At 35.2% G+C, this 16,242-nt stretch overlaps 3 protein-coding genes across 5 annotated transcripts; 2 read left to right on the forward strand and 1 right to left on the reverse strand.

Moving 5' to 3' along the window:
- The first annotated feature begins 727 nt into the window (after positions 1 to 727).
- Positions 728 to 3,216, forward strand: LOC124445312. 2 transcript variants are annotated; one of them, XM_046996026.1, is made up of 5 exons: positions 728 to 924; positions 1,178 to 1,325; positions 1,398 to 1,487; positions 2,038 to 2,400; positions 2,662 to 3,216. In XM_046996026.1, exons 1-5 carry the CDS (start codon positions 838 to 840, stop codon positions 3,111 to 3,113), a joined length of 1,140 nt encoding a protein of 379 aa, XP_046851982.1. In that variant the 5' UTR covers positions 728 to 837; the 3' UTR covers positions 3,114 to 3,216. The 2 variants fall into 2 exon arrangements, with proteins under 2 accessions (XP_046851982.1, XP_046851981.1); XM_046996025.1 differs by having other exon boundaries at positions 729 to 924; positions 1,398 to 1,550.
- Positions 3,217 to 3,681: 465 nt separating this feature from the next.
- On the reverse strand, positions 3,682 to 11,461 carry LOC124445306 (G patch domain-containing protein 1-like). Its single transcript, XM_046996017.1, has 6 exons — positions 10,903 to 11,461; positions 9,952 to 10,164; positions 8,951 to 9,098; positions 5,940 to 6,345; positions 5,537 to 5,678; positions 3,682 to 5,172 (listed from the first exon to the last, which is right to left on the reverse strand). The coding sequence occupies exons 1-6, from the start codon at positions 11,443 to 11,445 to the stop codon at positions 3,877 to 3,879; spliced, it is 2,748 nt and encodes a 915-aa protein (XP_046851973.1). The 5' UTR covers positions 11,446 to 11,461; the 3' UTR covers positions 3,682 to 3,876.
- Positions 11,462 to 11,562: 101 nt separating this feature from the next.
- On the forward strand, positions 11,563 to 15,957 carry LOC124445313 (dynein regulatory complex protein 9-like). Of its 2 annotated transcripts, none has more exons than XM_046996027.1 (13): positions 11,563 to 11,648; positions 12,109 to 12,262; positions 12,527 to 12,592; positions 12,682 to 12,793; positions 13,195 to 13,261; positions 13,444 to 13,572; positions 13,745 to 13,826; positions 13,916 to 14,077; positions 14,228 to 14,302; positions 14,542 to 14,625; positions 14,803 to 14,850; positions 15,376 to 15,477; positions 15,708 to 15,957. In XM_046996027.1, exons 2-13 carry the CDS (start codon positions 12,134 to 12,136, stop codon positions 15,828 to 15,830), a joined length of 1,179 nt encoding a protein of 392 aa, XP_046851983.1. In that variant the 5' UTR covers positions 11,563 to 11,648; positions 12,109 to 12,133; the 3' UTR covers positions 15,831 to 15,957. The 2 variants fall into 2 exon arrangements, with proteins under 2 accessions (XP_046851983.1, XP_046851984.1); XM_046996028.1 differs by having other exon boundaries at positions 11,578 to 11,954.
- The last annotated feature ends 285 nt before the right edge of the window (positions 15,958 to 16,242 follow it).

Raw genomic sequence — 16,242 nt, forward strand, 5'->3', positions numbered from 1 at the left:
CACTTTATAAAGCGTTTAACCACATCCAAAATTTGCAAAACTTCCTTGCATTCATTTTTGAAATGTCGTTCATGTCGTCTTATTAAATGTCGTTCATGTCGTCTTTTGAAATGTCGTTTATGTCGTCTTTTGAAATGTCGTTTATGTCGTCTTTTTGAAATGTCGTTCATGTCGTCTTTTTGAAATGTCGTTCATGTTGTCTTTTTGAAATTTCTTTCATGTCATGTTTTTAAATGTCGTTCATGTCACCTCTTTGAAATTTCGTCCATGTCGTCGTTTTTAAATGTCGTTTATATCATCGTTATACAATGTCGTTCGTGTCATGTTTTTGGAATAAGAAGTTATAGATACAAACGTAGCAAAAAGGAAATTTTGAAATTTTTCTGTTTTGCTGGCTTTTGCGGGCTGTACAGTTCATTTGTCTTGATAAAATAGCTCACACATTAGGATTACCATACATAAAATCTATTGTGACGCATTGTCGTGACGTCAACTGCATATATTCGCATTAGTTTCATTTGCGCGTTTTTCTGATTTTTTACTGAAGAGCGATCACAACGTAAAAATATAACTCAAATTTAAATTTTGTTTTAGAACTTAATTACTCATTTTAACCAAAGATTTCAAAAGTCCTATTTTCTGACATAGGCACTTTCACAGGAGAACACATATTTATCAACTCCTTGTCATTTTCATGCACTGAAGTCTAATTAGTTGAAATTCAATACTCTCGTTTTACTCCTAAATCTTGCCTCTACAGCTTACAGATCTTAGCGAAGGCTTGTCAGCGTCATCTTGTGAATTAACAGAAGAAAGCACAAGGCTGAAAAGTGAAAGATGGCGTATTTTTGTCACTTATTTATCTATGCACTACACCTGTTGTTGATTTCATATTTCATTGATGCCATCCAAAAATATGAAAAGGTACGGGAAGTAGAAAATTAGAAAGACATTTTCTGTAATCAGATGTGTTTCGTTATATAAGTCGATATCAAAATGAAAATTGAGGGTCGAACGAATGAGCAACGCTATTATGAAACACGTACTTCTAGTTTAAAGCGTGATTCACATAACCCCCTCCCCGAACTTATATGCTTCAACACAAGCTGAAATTTCGACATTAAAGCTATGCCTATATTCGTTTACTATGTATAATATTGTGCAAATTTTCGTTAAGTGTGAACTTGTTGTAAACTGTACGAAGAAAGCCGATGATGCCAGTAAAAGTTGTTATGATTTCATCAATCTCTTTGATAAAAATTGCGGTGCCAGACCTAATTATTGCGACAAACACAAACATGATCTGATCAAAGCGTGTACTTCAGGTAAAAATCAAAGATATCATGTGACACATGCACATCTAGTTATGAGTTAAAAAATATGTTTTCTGTGTTAAGATTTCTGTCAAAGATGTCGGGAAAGTGCCAAAACGATATACAAAGACTGCTTGAAGTTTCATGAAAAGACAACAGCATCATCTGCTAAAGGTGCAACGTATTGTTTGTTGATTAAGAAAGACTTCGACTTTAAATGTCCTCTAGTTTGTCATGGTACGTGTTTAAGAATAACTATCTTTTTTTTGAAACGAAGAGAAAAACCAAATTACTCCACGTCAACTTATAATCTTGACATAGGTAACCTTTTAGAGATTTCCAGGCCAGGAAGTAGGAGTAGTAACTTCGGATATATCTCTACATTTATAACTAATGCCTTTTTAGTACACTTGAAATAACACAGTATTGCCATATTTTTGACGTGGTATACTATCATGCCTTTTGAAAGAGTAAATTGCCATGTACTTTTGTCAACTATAAATGCCTTCAAATAAAGTATACATCACCATGACATATAACAAAGAAAACTGACATGGTATACTACGACACATCGTTTGACAAAGTAGATTTTGATATCTTTGACTTTGTTCACCATACCATTCGCCGTTTTGCATGCATCATTCAGCGCGTAGAATTCATATGTATTTTGCAACGACGACGTTTTGAGATAGTTGTTATTCAATATTTGATAACATTTTTTAAGACTTAAAAGGCACGTCAAAAAGTGATCCTGGAAGAGACTGTAAGGATATTTTTGATTCTAAGCCCGATGAGGCTAAGAATGGTTTGTACTGGATTCAACCTCACGGCGATAAATCCCCAACTCAGTCTTACTGTGACATGAGCTTTGCTGGGGGTGGCTGGACTCTGGCTAGCTATGGACATGTTTCGACAACACCGCAACTCAACAAAAACATTCCAAATATGAATCATCCCAACGGATACACATGGAATCCTAGCAAAAGAAACAGCTCCCAAGGTGTGATATCTCTACAAAATGGAGCCGTAAACCTTGCTCGTCGTGCTAAGCGTATGATAATGGCGGCAGGAAATAATCCTGCGACAGGTAAAATTGCTTTCGTGTAAAATATTGCTTGTTTTGTCCAAAAAAAGTTCTTTCACAAATGCCTACTGCTTATCAATATAAACATTCGCATCAATAACTTTCGAATTCAGTCATCAATCAGTCACAATTGTACATTCGCGTTTCGTGTTCTATTGTTTCTAAATCAAGGAGTTGACTTCAAATGTTTTTCGAATAAAATACTTAATTTCACGAGTAATAGCTAGGTACCAATGATAACTTTCTCTTCTGTGTTACACATAGGTGGGATTGACAAGTACCAATACGTTTACTCCATTGATATAAGCAACAATCCTTATAATATCACGTTTGCAAACCATAACCGTTACCATGGTGGTGTCGGTACAGCAAACATACCTAGGATGCATGTCGTCGCGTTTACCGTAAGGGCGTTAAAAGGAGAAACCGGAAGTGCAAAACGATATGCACTAGCCGAAGCACTGGGTGTATCCTGGTCTGATACATATCCAACGGGGTATGGTTTTTCGCCAGTTAACAAGCATTATAGTACATGGACAAAAGGTCCATTCTTTCCCAGTGTTCATTCGGGTGACAGACCGGCGGGAGGCTGTAACACAGGAGCTGTATCGTATGCTCCAGATGTTGAAAAAGGCTGTCCAAATTATCAACACCTTGGATGGCATTCACTTTACACTACGCAGAAAACAGGACAGACGTCAATATGGTTTAAGTGAATTGTTGTCAGGAAATAATGAAGTAAAAAATACCAATTTTTTCGTACATTTATGAATTTATGACGACATTCAATTATTGTCAGTTATTAAATTCTATCCAGTATTCCTTATTGTGATATTGTAATAATTACCCTATGAAAGTTTCTTCAGTAAGGGGAGAAAATATTTGCATTTTATTGAAATGAAAAAAATCCACCTGCAAAGCACAAAATACCGTTTATATAGGGCAGATGATGAAAATAACAACTCCAAAAAAGCACCATCTGCAACTATGTGCCCCGTCGTCAAATGTTTCTAAAATTTAAGAAACATCGAGTAACGAGTAGCTTGGTTTTACCTTTTTCTCGAAGTTATTCCAATTGATTAGTCACGTGACCGTACCTTGCCATCACACGAACTGTTTGAAGTTGACTATCTTCTACAACAAAAACCTATGGCGGCTTTTATAAAGTTATGACAATAATCAAGCTTAGTCATGATCATTGATACCATGTTGCTAATTGTGAGTGATTAGTTTTGCAATAAGTTATATCGAAAATAACCATAAGCACAAATTGAGCCGCTTATCTTCATCTTGACTTTTTTATTTCACTACAGCTCAAATTTGTAATCCGTTGAGAATGAATGTCGAGAGATTTTAATTTATGCAATAGATGGATTTGTATCTTTGGAAAATTATAACTGATGTAAAAAGTCAAGTTATCTTAAACAAATTCCATGCGTATAGTAAAACAATCGCAGGTTGCCCTTTTTACAGGATTTTCTACATGAAATCGGCAGCACACATCCTCTTTTGAACAGTTTTGAGTTTCAACAAAATCTGCTTATCATCAGAAATGTCTCTTGATTTGCTCGACTCGTGCGTCGAAGAGGAACACTCGATTCTTTGATCACGTTGATTGGATTTAGTATGTTCTTTATAAGGACGATCTCTGCTTTTGACTTTCTCCCTGTTCTTACGTTTCGATTTGCGTTTGTGATTCTTTTTGTGTTTCTTTCTCGCTAAGTCTCCGTTAGAATCATCACTAGAATCATTATTAGGTAATGCAGGTGTACGACCTTGAAATTTCAGTTTCACACTACCTTCGTGCGGTAGTTGTGATGATAGTGTCGTTGGTCTTGGACCAAACGCAGGCTCAACATCACTAGTATCATTATTAGGTAATGCAGGTGTACGACCTTGAAATTTCAGTTTCACACTACCTTCGTGCGGTAGTTGTGATGATAGTGTTGGTGGTCTTGGACCAAACGCAGGCTCAACATCACTAGTATCATTAATAGGTAATGCAGGTGTACGACCTTGAAATTTCAGTTTCACACTACCTACTGGTGGTAGTTGTGATGGTCTTGTACCAAACGCAGGCTCATCACGAGATGCATTGTTCCCAGAGCTAACTTTTGTATCAATTGCCAGATTTTTTTCGCAAGCAGTTTTTCTGTCACTAAGAACTACATCACAAGACTGCATGGCTGTTTTAATACATCCTGTTATTTTCGAAGTTTGATCGAGTTTTCTTTCCTCGTTTTCAGTACTAAGAAATAAAAATTTATCGGTCTTGCTCGTATTTGTTTCCTGATTTTCCGCATCTTCGGTCTTTACTGCTTCATCATCAGATTTAACAGATTCCTCATCGGAAGACTCCGCAAATACAGCTTTAAATAAATCCATTGATGGCTTCTCTGTATTATTTTCCTTTAAACTGTCACTTGCATCACGGGAATGTTGTTCTTTATTATTCTCAGAATTTGAGGTGATGACATCAACCAAATTTGATTTAATGATGTCTTGCGTTGAGGTAGGAACTATTTCTGTTGACGGGATTTCTGCGTTCGTTTGAATGACTCCAAAAACCTTACCAAGGTTAAATGTTGCTTTCTTGTCTTGAATAACACCAGTTTTGGTCGATGATGGATATGGTTCGGGAATATTAAATCTTTTGCATAGAAGTTTCGCTGGATGCCACTCAAACGTTTTTCTTGTTAGTTTACCAAACATTTTCATGGCAGCAGCTTTTTCTTCGGAAGATTTAGTTTCATCACTCAGCGATTTTGAATAATTCTACATGGAATAAAAACAGTAAGGAGGTTATCCACTATGGTGCCTACAACAGTGATCTAATCGTGAATACTACAATAGTATGTTTTTATTAATCGAAAACGAGTTATTAGTAAAGACAATTAAACGACAGGATTGGGCGCATAGAAATCAATAATTGGAGGTACATATTAAGTTCTTTGATATGATTGTTTTCAATGGATATATATGGACAACAAACATATATGAATATGACCTCTTCTCAATTATCGATCTTCCTAACGAATCGCACGCCTGTCATAACACATTTATGTCAACAGGTAAAATATAATTGGTGAATTTTCGGGTTTGTAATTATAATTTAGGAAAACTTGGTGTTTCAACGCACCTGTGGTGAGTTTTCGTCGTCAATACTTCCACCTCGAGTAAAACGAGCAGCTATACTTCCTTTCAAAGGCTGATAAAGCATTGCAGCTCTCGAGAACTCTTCTTTTTCACGTTCTTTTTCCCATTCAGTCAAATTACAACTGCTGTAAACATGGAGTAAAACACAAATCAAAACAAGAACAGTTCTCTATAAAACATGTAAATTGCTTCAGACGCAAAAGATGTCTGATGTAATTACACATAAAAGATGCTTAACATTTATCTAAATCTTACAATTCATGAATATGTAATTTTTTTGATTATAGTTTCGTGAACAGCTAATCCAACCTTGCATTGTAACATCCGAATAGCTAAATGAAATGAACTCCATAAAAAATCAGCAGATCAATTTTTTATGTACTCACCGCATTTCTACAGATCCTAGTGATTCGTCGCTGGTTTGAGATGCCAAAAATCTTTCATAGCGTTCTTGTTTCGCAGGGTCTTTGGCAAACGGCTTAAATCCGGTAGAAACAAAAGCTAATGAATTGACTTTAGTCTTCTCTTTGACAGAAGATATTCGCTCTCTATCATTTACACTCAAAAAATCCAGCACTGATTTACGAGTTTTTTTTAGAGGTTGCTCTCCAAGTATTTTACCTCTTTCCCCAGAGGAAAGTTTGGAGGATATTGCGATATTATCCACCTTTATATCCGATTGTTCCTTAACATACAAAAATGGTTGATATCCACGTGGTATAGTTGGTGGAAGAAATACTTTATTAGCCGGTTTTTGTTTTGTGCTCTTGCTAAACGACGAAAGAGCTCCACCTGGAGAAAACAAACACCGATGCAAATATACAGCATATTCATAGAGTCATAATCACGAACGAAAAGCGTTCAACAATGAGTTTCATCGGGCAAAGGAAAGATATCAAACAAATATGTGACTTTTACTGTCATGCAATAACAAAAAGTCTTTTTTGTACAATGAAGATTTTCCTCGCTGATAGGTACAAGTCAATACGGTTGATTTCAACAGCACTGGTCTACCAACACTTGTAGGTATTCATAAATAAAGTGAATCAATGTCCTTTAGAGGTGAATATATTGGGAAGGAGTGGTTGGTGTTAGTGCTTAATGAGTGCAAGGAGTGTAACTCACTAGACTCTGAAAATGATTACCGCTAAGGTTGTCGAAACGTCAGTCAACATCAACAACAACAGTCCTTCCCAGGACTCTACTAACATGGACGATCTACATCTGCAAACATGTAACGATACTACGGGGTTCAAACCACAATTTAAGATAATTTTTTCGTGCAGGATGATTCTAATTGTGTCGCTTTTCTTTTTTCTTTTGCGCTATCCGCCTGGGGATGCTTAAAGAAAGCTTTAGCTCTCTCAAATAATATGTGACCAAGTGTGCTATCTACTCCAAAATTAGTGCAAGAATATTCATTTGGTTGTTGCCACAGATCTAATAATACACTAGATAGTGCAACTGACATAAAAGTTGAAGCCGGGCAAATTTACTTCCGGAGCCCCAAAGTTGTGAGAATCAATATGGCGTTGTATTAGAAAATATGTGGTCCAAGTTAATATCTCGCAATTATTAGCAAATCGCGGAGGTTGCATCAACTTTTTTGCACTATTTATGAAATAAATCATTGTGACTATAGTTTGTAAGAAAAAAATTGCAGAATACGCCAATACATCGCCGTAAAATTGATTTCAAGTGTAGCTCGATTTGAAAGCATCAGCAGCGACTAAGGCTTAAGTACTGGAATTTACACATCTAAATATCGTATCACAGCACAATCTGCGATAGTGTGGCTTAGTTCGTGTGGCAAATACAGCGATATCATACTCGATCTATGGATGTATTGTAATAGAACAGGCATATTACAAAAATCAGTCTGAAATTGACACATGTTACAAGCACAAATTAAATATTTTGCTCAGAATAATTTAGGTTTGATATTTTCAATAAAAAGAATGTGTAGAAAGTTTTATATGCATATACATGCCTGAATGGTAAAAAAGACAATAAAAATGTTGAAAACAGTAGCATAACATTACCATAACAGTACATTAAGCACTGTGGGCAGTGGCCATATAACCCACTGGTTTAGACTATGACAATACATTGTTTATATATATGTGTAAAACACAGTCAAGACTACAAGTCTGGTGACTCTTCTTGCTTTAACAAGTAAATATTTTCCCCGTGTTGGACAGAGTGTATTGTATCAACCTGTGGTATCAACAGTTTCACAAGTGACCTGCTATTTTACACTTCACAAAAAATTTGGTGTAGCAGAGGTAGACTCATAATATAAAACAAATTCCGAAGAAGCAAGACAGACTCTATGACATAGACAAGCAAGACAAGCAAGACATAGACAAGACATAGACAAGCAAGACATAGACAAGACATAGACAAGCAAGACATAGACTCTTCGAGGTAGACTCTTCACATTCTTTCTGTAAATAATTTCTGAACGTATTAATTACTCACATCTTGACATAGCTATATTCGTTTGCCGACCAGAAACACCAGAAAAATGCATTTCTGGTTCAATAATCCAGTGCAATATTTAATTATGTGAAGTGAACAATATACTTTATATAAATCGTGAAAAATCTTTCAAACTGTTATCTCCAACTCGTTTTACTTAACAATAAATATCGGAAGATAATTCTACGACGTTCGATTGAACATTTTGTGGCAGATTGTGCTGTGATACGATATTTAGATGTGCAAATTCCAGTACTTAAGCCTTCGTCGCTCCTGATGCTTTCAAATCGAGCTACACTTGAAATCAATTTTACGGCGATGTATTGGCGTATTCTGCTATCTTTTTCTTGAAAAACTATGGTCACATTGATTTTTTTCATTAATAGAGTAAACCAGTTTATGTAACCGTCGTGACTTGCAAGTAATTGCAAGATATCAGCTTTGACCAGATATTTTCTAATACAACGCCATATTGATTCTCACTACTTTGGGGCTCCGGAAGTAAATTTGCCCGGCTTCAACCACCACTTATGAAATGTAAGCCGTTGCACTATCTAGTGTATTATTAGATCTGTGGTTGTTGCTGTGACTATGAACTCAAACAATTGGTTGAGTGAATTGCGCATGCTTGCATGGACATGAAGGACAAACAGCGCATGTGCAGTTCATTTCTCTAATATATAATGACTAAGCCAAGTAGTCTGAAACTATTGTTTCGTTGTGCTATAAAACTTTTGATGCATTAAAAAGGGCAAAACAAACTGATTTTTTGTCAATTACACTACTCTATCACTCTATCATTTATATATTCTCCACCCTGTGTACAGTGCCTCCAACGAAAGAAGCTCATCTATTAGTTGTACGTACTCAGTTACAAACTTATGCTGTAGCATAGACGTAACAAGTCTACACATACCTTCAATGGCAACCTGGGGTGGCCCAGTCCAACCGTAAAAGTCTGAATTCGATGTTTTCTTGTCTTGGATTTCGATGTCATAATTTGAAAGTGTTTCATGGGTGTAGACATCTTCATCTTCTTCTTCAAATGCACCAACACCAAATGCCTTTTATACAAATAAATATTTTTGAATCAAAATCATCAAATACAGACTTTTACATAACCCTACAAAATTGCTGAAAAACATTTAAACTTTGTAACTACATATAGCAAATTTTTGTATGAATGATTTGGAACATGAGTCCCACTGGACCCATTCCCATTAAACAATAAAAAAATAAAAGTACATCAAAACATCCTAGCATTGTTTTTCGATTTCAACCTGCATAGCAGAGCCATGTTAATCATGTTAATCAACCATGAGCCATCTTTTACTCTCATTTGTACCATAATTGAGAAAGGTTTTTAGAAGTGTGTTGCATTTATAAACAAATCACAATAACTTTTGCCTAATTGCCTGTTGGTAGATTGTTTTGCAGATGAGCACCTCTCCTATGTACAACCCCTGAAGCCAAGGATAAGTAGGTAGAGTTTGCACATCTTTGCACTCTCAAAGTAAATTCACTCATGTCTATACTACGTATTTTCCTTGGCGACATTGACGATAATCTTAAAGCCACACATCAATGATTTCTGTTAAACCATTGTGTTTTTACAGGGGGACCATTCTGATGTAAGTCAATCTAAATTGTATGTGTCAATGAGGGTTTTGGATGCTTCAAGATAGCTTTTACTCATGTCCGTAAGATATGTCCAGTTACAGAATGCTATTAGTTATATGAATTTTGGAAATTGTATTGATTGTATTGCCAACTCTCCGCTCATTTCTCCTTAATAGATTTTGGAAAATGTCAAAGAAACCTGGTAAAACAAGCATCCATTTCCCTCATTAGACACAATTCTAGCCATTAAAAGTTCTCTAAGTGTAGATTGATAAATGCTTTATGGGCATTCCCTACCTGTCCTTTGATCTTCAAATTTCCAGAGAATCCAGGTTTGGAAGTGTGCGTTGTTTCAGGTAACAGCATACCTTTGTATCCAATACCATGAAGATTATCCTTAGATGCAAACCTTACTTGCACGGTATCTTTGGGAGCAAATAGGAGTCCTTCAGCATAGATATCATATTCAGCATCTCTTTCATGACCAGTAGGAAGAGCACAACCGTACACCTTCAAAACAAGAGCATTCCTACATTAGGATATACTATATGTTTGAACTATTTTAACCGCAAGAGGTTCAACAGACTTCCAACTTCTAAATTTGTTATGCATATAAAAGATGTTGTACTTTTGAACACTGATCTTCCCAATATAAGTCATCCTACATGTTCCCAGTCACAGTGTTTTTATGTTTTCCTATTAGGAAAGCACTATAAAACAACAAAATAGATAGAAATATGTACATACAGTGTATTATATTCAGTCATATTAAATATTAATGGAGCAAATGTGAACTGAAGAAAGCATTGCAATCATGGATTAAATTACCAATTCCTAGTTAGTAATGAATCAATCAAACATTTTTGCCCATCTACATCAGCTTATGACAACAATAGCATAAGTAAAACATTCATTGGTAAGAACTTATAAGATTACCCAAAAAGGCTTAATTCTTAAAAGTCAAGAATACACAAAATATAGTTTCATTTTCAAATAAGCAATCTTTACTATTGTTTTGATTGTTATTGCCTTCAGAAATGTAGCTTAGATTTATGAAATATGCAGTAGCAAATCCAGGGTTTGCAAAATACATTATAGCTGTGAATGTTTTATTTAAAATACCGTTTTAACAGTGCTATTGGATATGAATTTCCATAGAAAAAACATAACCCATCAATGGGCTGTTATAATTTATTTAGTCTCTAGCTATATCCACCCCTGAAAACATGAAGATGAATCATGACTTGCCTTCCTTTTTGAAATTTGTCTCACACGAGGACCTACACCCTGTCCTTCTTTCCATCCCATCTTTTTCAAAAGTTTTACACCAATTGACATACGACATGGCACAACTAAGTGATCAATAGCATCTCTCATCATACAATCTATACTATCCTCATGCGTGACGTCAACCGTTATCTTTCTCTTCTCTATCTTATTTTTATCATTCTCTTGGGAGAAAAGTTTAGTTGTTTCCACCATTTTAGGCGCAATCCCAAATTCTCCCAAATCTTCTTCGTCCATAAAGTCCTCAGGTTTTTGTCGCGATGATTCGATTCTTTTCGATCGAGAAGAAATAAACGTCGATGGTTTCCATCCTTCTTTGCTTCCAACAGTGTTGAAATAACCAGCAGAAAATCCGCCCGTGAATGCACCATGAAATCTCCTACGTCCCTCACTATCAGTTGCATATTGCTCGTGTATAGGGAGCGCTTTTTTCTTTGGAGCATCTTCTTCTGGTATTTTAAATGCCTTACCTATGCTGACAAAACTTTCCTCTCCGGCAGCCATATTGGATTCACAATTTGTCATCATTTTAATTTATTCAATTGAAAATTAAAAATACAAATTTCGTTGTTTCAAAATGGAAGCACAGAGCTCCTAGCAACCATAAATATAGCAACGGTTTCGATAGCAACCTATGAAATGGTCAACTTTTATTTCATCAAACTTCTCGAACACTTCATGTGCTAGAAATCTGACCATTGTTTGCAGTAAGCTGTTAGAAATAAATTTTAAAATGCTATAGCATATACAATACTTTGTGTTGTGGACGTGATCAATAATCGTTTTTGTTCAAAAAAGACAATTTGATACCTCGATTGATCGTATTGTTGTTGTTGCCAGTTGGCGATCGAGTTTTGAGTTGTGTTATCATTCTTATGCAATGATACTTTGTTATTTGGTGGAAAGAACTTATAAAAAGCAAAATTTATGTGAAAAAGAGCATTGTTCCAAATGATAACTCAAAGCCTTTTTTCAATGAAAGACTTTTTGTGTCACCGATGATTGTTAACTGAGTACTACAAATTTGTGATTTTGTATTACATACAGCTTAGAGTTCTTTTTTATTTTTCTGAATCTTAGTCATAAAATAACCTGCCTTTTACGGCACTTCAAGGTAGTCAAACTCCACTTGGATGCAAAAATGATAATGTAATTTTCTTGCTTAAGTTGCTGAGGAGAAAGAAAACAAATAATGGACGATAAGCTATCAGACTTAGATGCTATCTATGTTTCGTGTGTCCTGGAAGACTGTTTAGATCAGTTGGCCATTCTGGGGACGATAATGCCTTCGAATTTAGAAAGGCGTGCAAATGCTGAACAGGTAAAGATGAATGTAGGTGCAAACTTGGATTCCAGTCATGCCCCCAAACTTTTGCAAACTAATAAAGTGGGAATAATTTGGAATATTTTTGACGTGTAAGGCTACAACACTGGAAATTTTGATGTTAAAAAATTTATCTCTTCCGAGTGGGATGGGTATTTTCCCCTTCTTTCGATAAGTCTTTTGACGTGCTATTTGATAATCATAAAAGTTGCTTCCAACTGCAAAGTGCGAGTTGTACAAACAGGCAGGATTTTATTTCAGATCGTTGACAGTGAGATAGCTGAAATTTTAGAAGGTCAAAGACAGCTTGAAAGTAAATTTGAAAACGTACGTAACTGCCATTGTAATTATTTCTGAATACTTGTTTTCCACTATTACTACATTAATGACTTTGAATTTGTTTGTTAAATGTGCAGTTAGTTTTGAAACGCGAGAAATCAAGAATGGGAAAAACGCTTCAATCTCAAAACGTGGAAAACGACAAACGAATTTTGCAAGCTGCATCTAATCTTAGAGATGGTGCTTTGGGTAAGTCAAATACTTTTTTTTTGTCGAAAATTCATTTTGGATTTCCAATTTGGAATTTCTAGAACGATCAATTAAATTAGTGATAAATCAAAGCTAATATCAAAAGTATTGCTACGTTTTTAATTGTTTACATTTCTTTTCATTACGTCACAACATTTTGCTTTTGTTTTCATCAATGAGTTAAAATAACAACAGTATAACTTGTGGGGAAGTCAAAAACTTTCAGTTAATGATGTCTATACTTTACAAAGCTGACAATTTTCCTTTAATTTACTATTTTACATAAGTAGATTCAGTTACATTGTTTTCAGTATTCAGTTCGTTTGTAGTATATTGTTCTAAGTCAAATCACAATGTAATCCAGTAATAAACTTGCGTCCCATTCAAATGATTTTATGTAGAAGTGAGCAGAAGTTTCAAAAATAATCCATTAAGCAACGACAATATTGCAAAAACACAAGCTGACAGGTATTTGAATTAGAGATTTGATCTATCTTCACTACACTCGACTATTTTGTTAGTTGTGTGTGTGTTCTAGTGAAAGAACGTAAATACATGCTGCGTATTTTATATATTCACTTCTACATTTCAAACCTAAATTTCTAACAAAAATGAATTTCATTTTTTCATGTTACTCCTCTGGCGTTTAGAAAATTTTTGCAAGATGTCATCCAGGCAACCCTAGAAGAAGTGAATTCGTCGCAGACCTTTCAGTCTTTAACAGATGCTGTCAACAGAGAAATTCAAAAAAAAGAGCAACTACAACAAACAATACTAAGGTACGAATTACGGCAGTATTATCATAGTTTAGCTTGTAGTATCAAGTGATAATAAAGCTATTCCCTCAAATAAATATAGCCTGGCCACGAGAGCTGCATGTATACTCAAGATGGAGTTCACCGCTAAACTTGTTTATGCTTATACGATAAACAATTTTGTTGAAATTTTCAGGGAAGAAGAGAGTCGAAAGGCCGTGAAAACATTGCAACGTCAGCTTGTTGAAGTCCGTAAACAAAAAGAGCAAGAAATTCAGGTGATTTGTTGCATTGAGTTATTCGTGGAAACGAACCTCGTCAGAATCGAAGATACTCAATTAATCTTCAGTTTGATTTGTTTCCATAGCAAAGAAATGAAATGATTGCGCATCTAAAAGATCAACTTCAGGAGATGAAAGCAAAAGCGAGCATGGAAGGAAAATACATCAGAAAGGATGCTGATGTACGAGTCAGCATCACTCAAAAGATATGCCAGCAGTCGGAAGACAGTCTGAAACAAGAATTAGAAGTGAGAAAGATATTTAATTTTGCAAATTTTTACCGACAGAGACAAACTATCTCAATGATCTACCACAACAGATACGATGAATAGCATGCTGCATAGCTACCTCCCACAAAGCACGAAACGGTATTTTTTTATTTGAAAGTTCTCTTGTAGAAATTGCAGTATAAGATTGGGGAGGAATCGCGGGTAAACGAAGAAATTGAATCCTACCTTCGCACACATCATCAAGTAAGGATAAACACGATCCCAATCGCTATCATTGTCAATCGCTAATTAAAGTTCAAATTTCCAAAAACGCACTGTGGTGCATGTTTGATATTCACTAAGACAAGAATAAAAAATTCACTGATTACAGTTCATTCCAGAAGAGACATTGCTTTTAGGTTCATACAAGAATGTACTAATTCATAAGTTCCTTGTGAGTCTACATCGCTTATATGAGAATTCAACAATGTTGTTTGTTCCAGGAATTAGAAGAAAAAGTAGAATATTGGATGGAGAAATATGACAAAGATGTCGAAGCTAAGCAACACGAACTAGACGTTCTTAAGGTAGCCACTCTTTTTAGTATCTTTGACTGGATGTTGTGTTAAAGTTCTGTCGAATCACGAAAATTTGAAAAATATTATGAAGTATAAATATAACAAAACGCAAAACTTGATGATTTTGTTATCCATCTAATGATTCAGTGTCAGTTACGAGTCATAATTTACAGCTCTGTATTTCAGGCATCGAAAGCTCACGATTTATCTCGACTTCAAGAGCTTACTCAAAAAGTAAGAGAGTTAAATTTAAGTTTTCTTAAAATCATAATTGATGAATGAAAATGTGGCCAAAAGATGTATAAATGATTGTGCAATTGAATATGTAGAGAGATACACAGACTCGTCTGTAGAGCAATAAACTTTATATTGTTCACCGATGCATAGTATAGAATTTTTGATCAAGTTGCAAACCACGTTGTAGGTAAATATTATATGAAAATCATGACATACCACACAAAAGTGAATGGTTTCCATCAATTGTTAGAAATATCTTGAGCGTTCATATTAGGGGAGCAAAGAAGTTGAAAGCCTTGAAGTATATTTCCGGTCTTAAGATGACTACATAGTGGTTCTTGAAGTTGCAATTTCACTGAACATAAATGCGTGTAAATAAACCTCGAGTAATCTGAATACAAAAACGTGTAAATGGCGGGAAAGTTTCTGTTTTTGCTTGGATTGTTACACCCAAACATGATTTTCGACCAATGAGTGTCATTAATTAATCTATTTCTTTTATAATGACTCAAAATTCTTCAGTATTCCGAGTACGAGAAAGTTGTGATTGAAGACAGGATAGAAAAAGAGAAATTACGACGACAGGCTGAACAAGAAGAAGAGGAACTCAAAGCAACTATCAATGTAAGGGTAAACCTTGTGAATGTGTGTGCCTGGGGCCTGGAGATGAAGTAGTTTTGCCAGCTACAGTTGCCTTTTCCTTTTAACCCGTCGTCTCCTAGCTTTGCCGTATGGCAGCATAAAGGAAACCATCCAAAAACTCAAAGGACCAACTGTAAAGGGTTAACTTATTGTACGAGTTGTTTTCTGGTAAAGATATTTTCAATTTGTCACAAATACTTCTTGTTAATTAGATTCAATCGTGGTGGCGTGGTGTCATGGTTAGAAGACAACTTGGACCGTACAGCTTAAAAAAGAAGAAAAAAGGCAAAAAAGGAAAGTCGGCAAAGAAAGGAGGAAAAGGAAAAAAGAAATAATATACCTTATTAATTAAAACCATGAATAAAATTTATCTTTCTAATGTTACAATGCATATAATGCATATTTATATTGTAAAAATTACGTTTGCCAAAAATAATAATTGAAAATTATCCTCTTTTCCAACGAAGTAGCAGATTGGATTAAAAGGTCACTAAAATTCAAAATACAACATACGGCTTTCCTGAAACATAACTTTTAGTAAGATCTATAGGTGATACATCTTGTTTAGCATAGGCTTCTGAAATTTGTAGAGTTTAGGTCCTCAGATTAGTTAGGTCTTCAAATTTCTAGCATGATCGTCTTTATTGAATGTTCTATGTCCCAACAAAGATAACGAACGTCGAGTGTGCAAGTCATACCAAAAGATGTAACTTCCGAATACTATGAATTTTCCTGCGACAATTTTAT

Source organism: Xenia sp. Carnegie-2017, unplaced genomic scaffold (genome assembly GCF_021976095.1).
Source record: "Xenia sp. Carnegie-2017 unplaced genomic scaffold, XeniaSp_v1 HiC_scaffold_22, whole genome shotgun sequence".
Taxonomy (NCBI): domain Eukaryota; kingdom Metazoa; phylum Cnidaria; class Anthozoa; order Malacalcyonacea; family Xeniidae; genus Xenia; species Xenia sp. Carnegie-2017.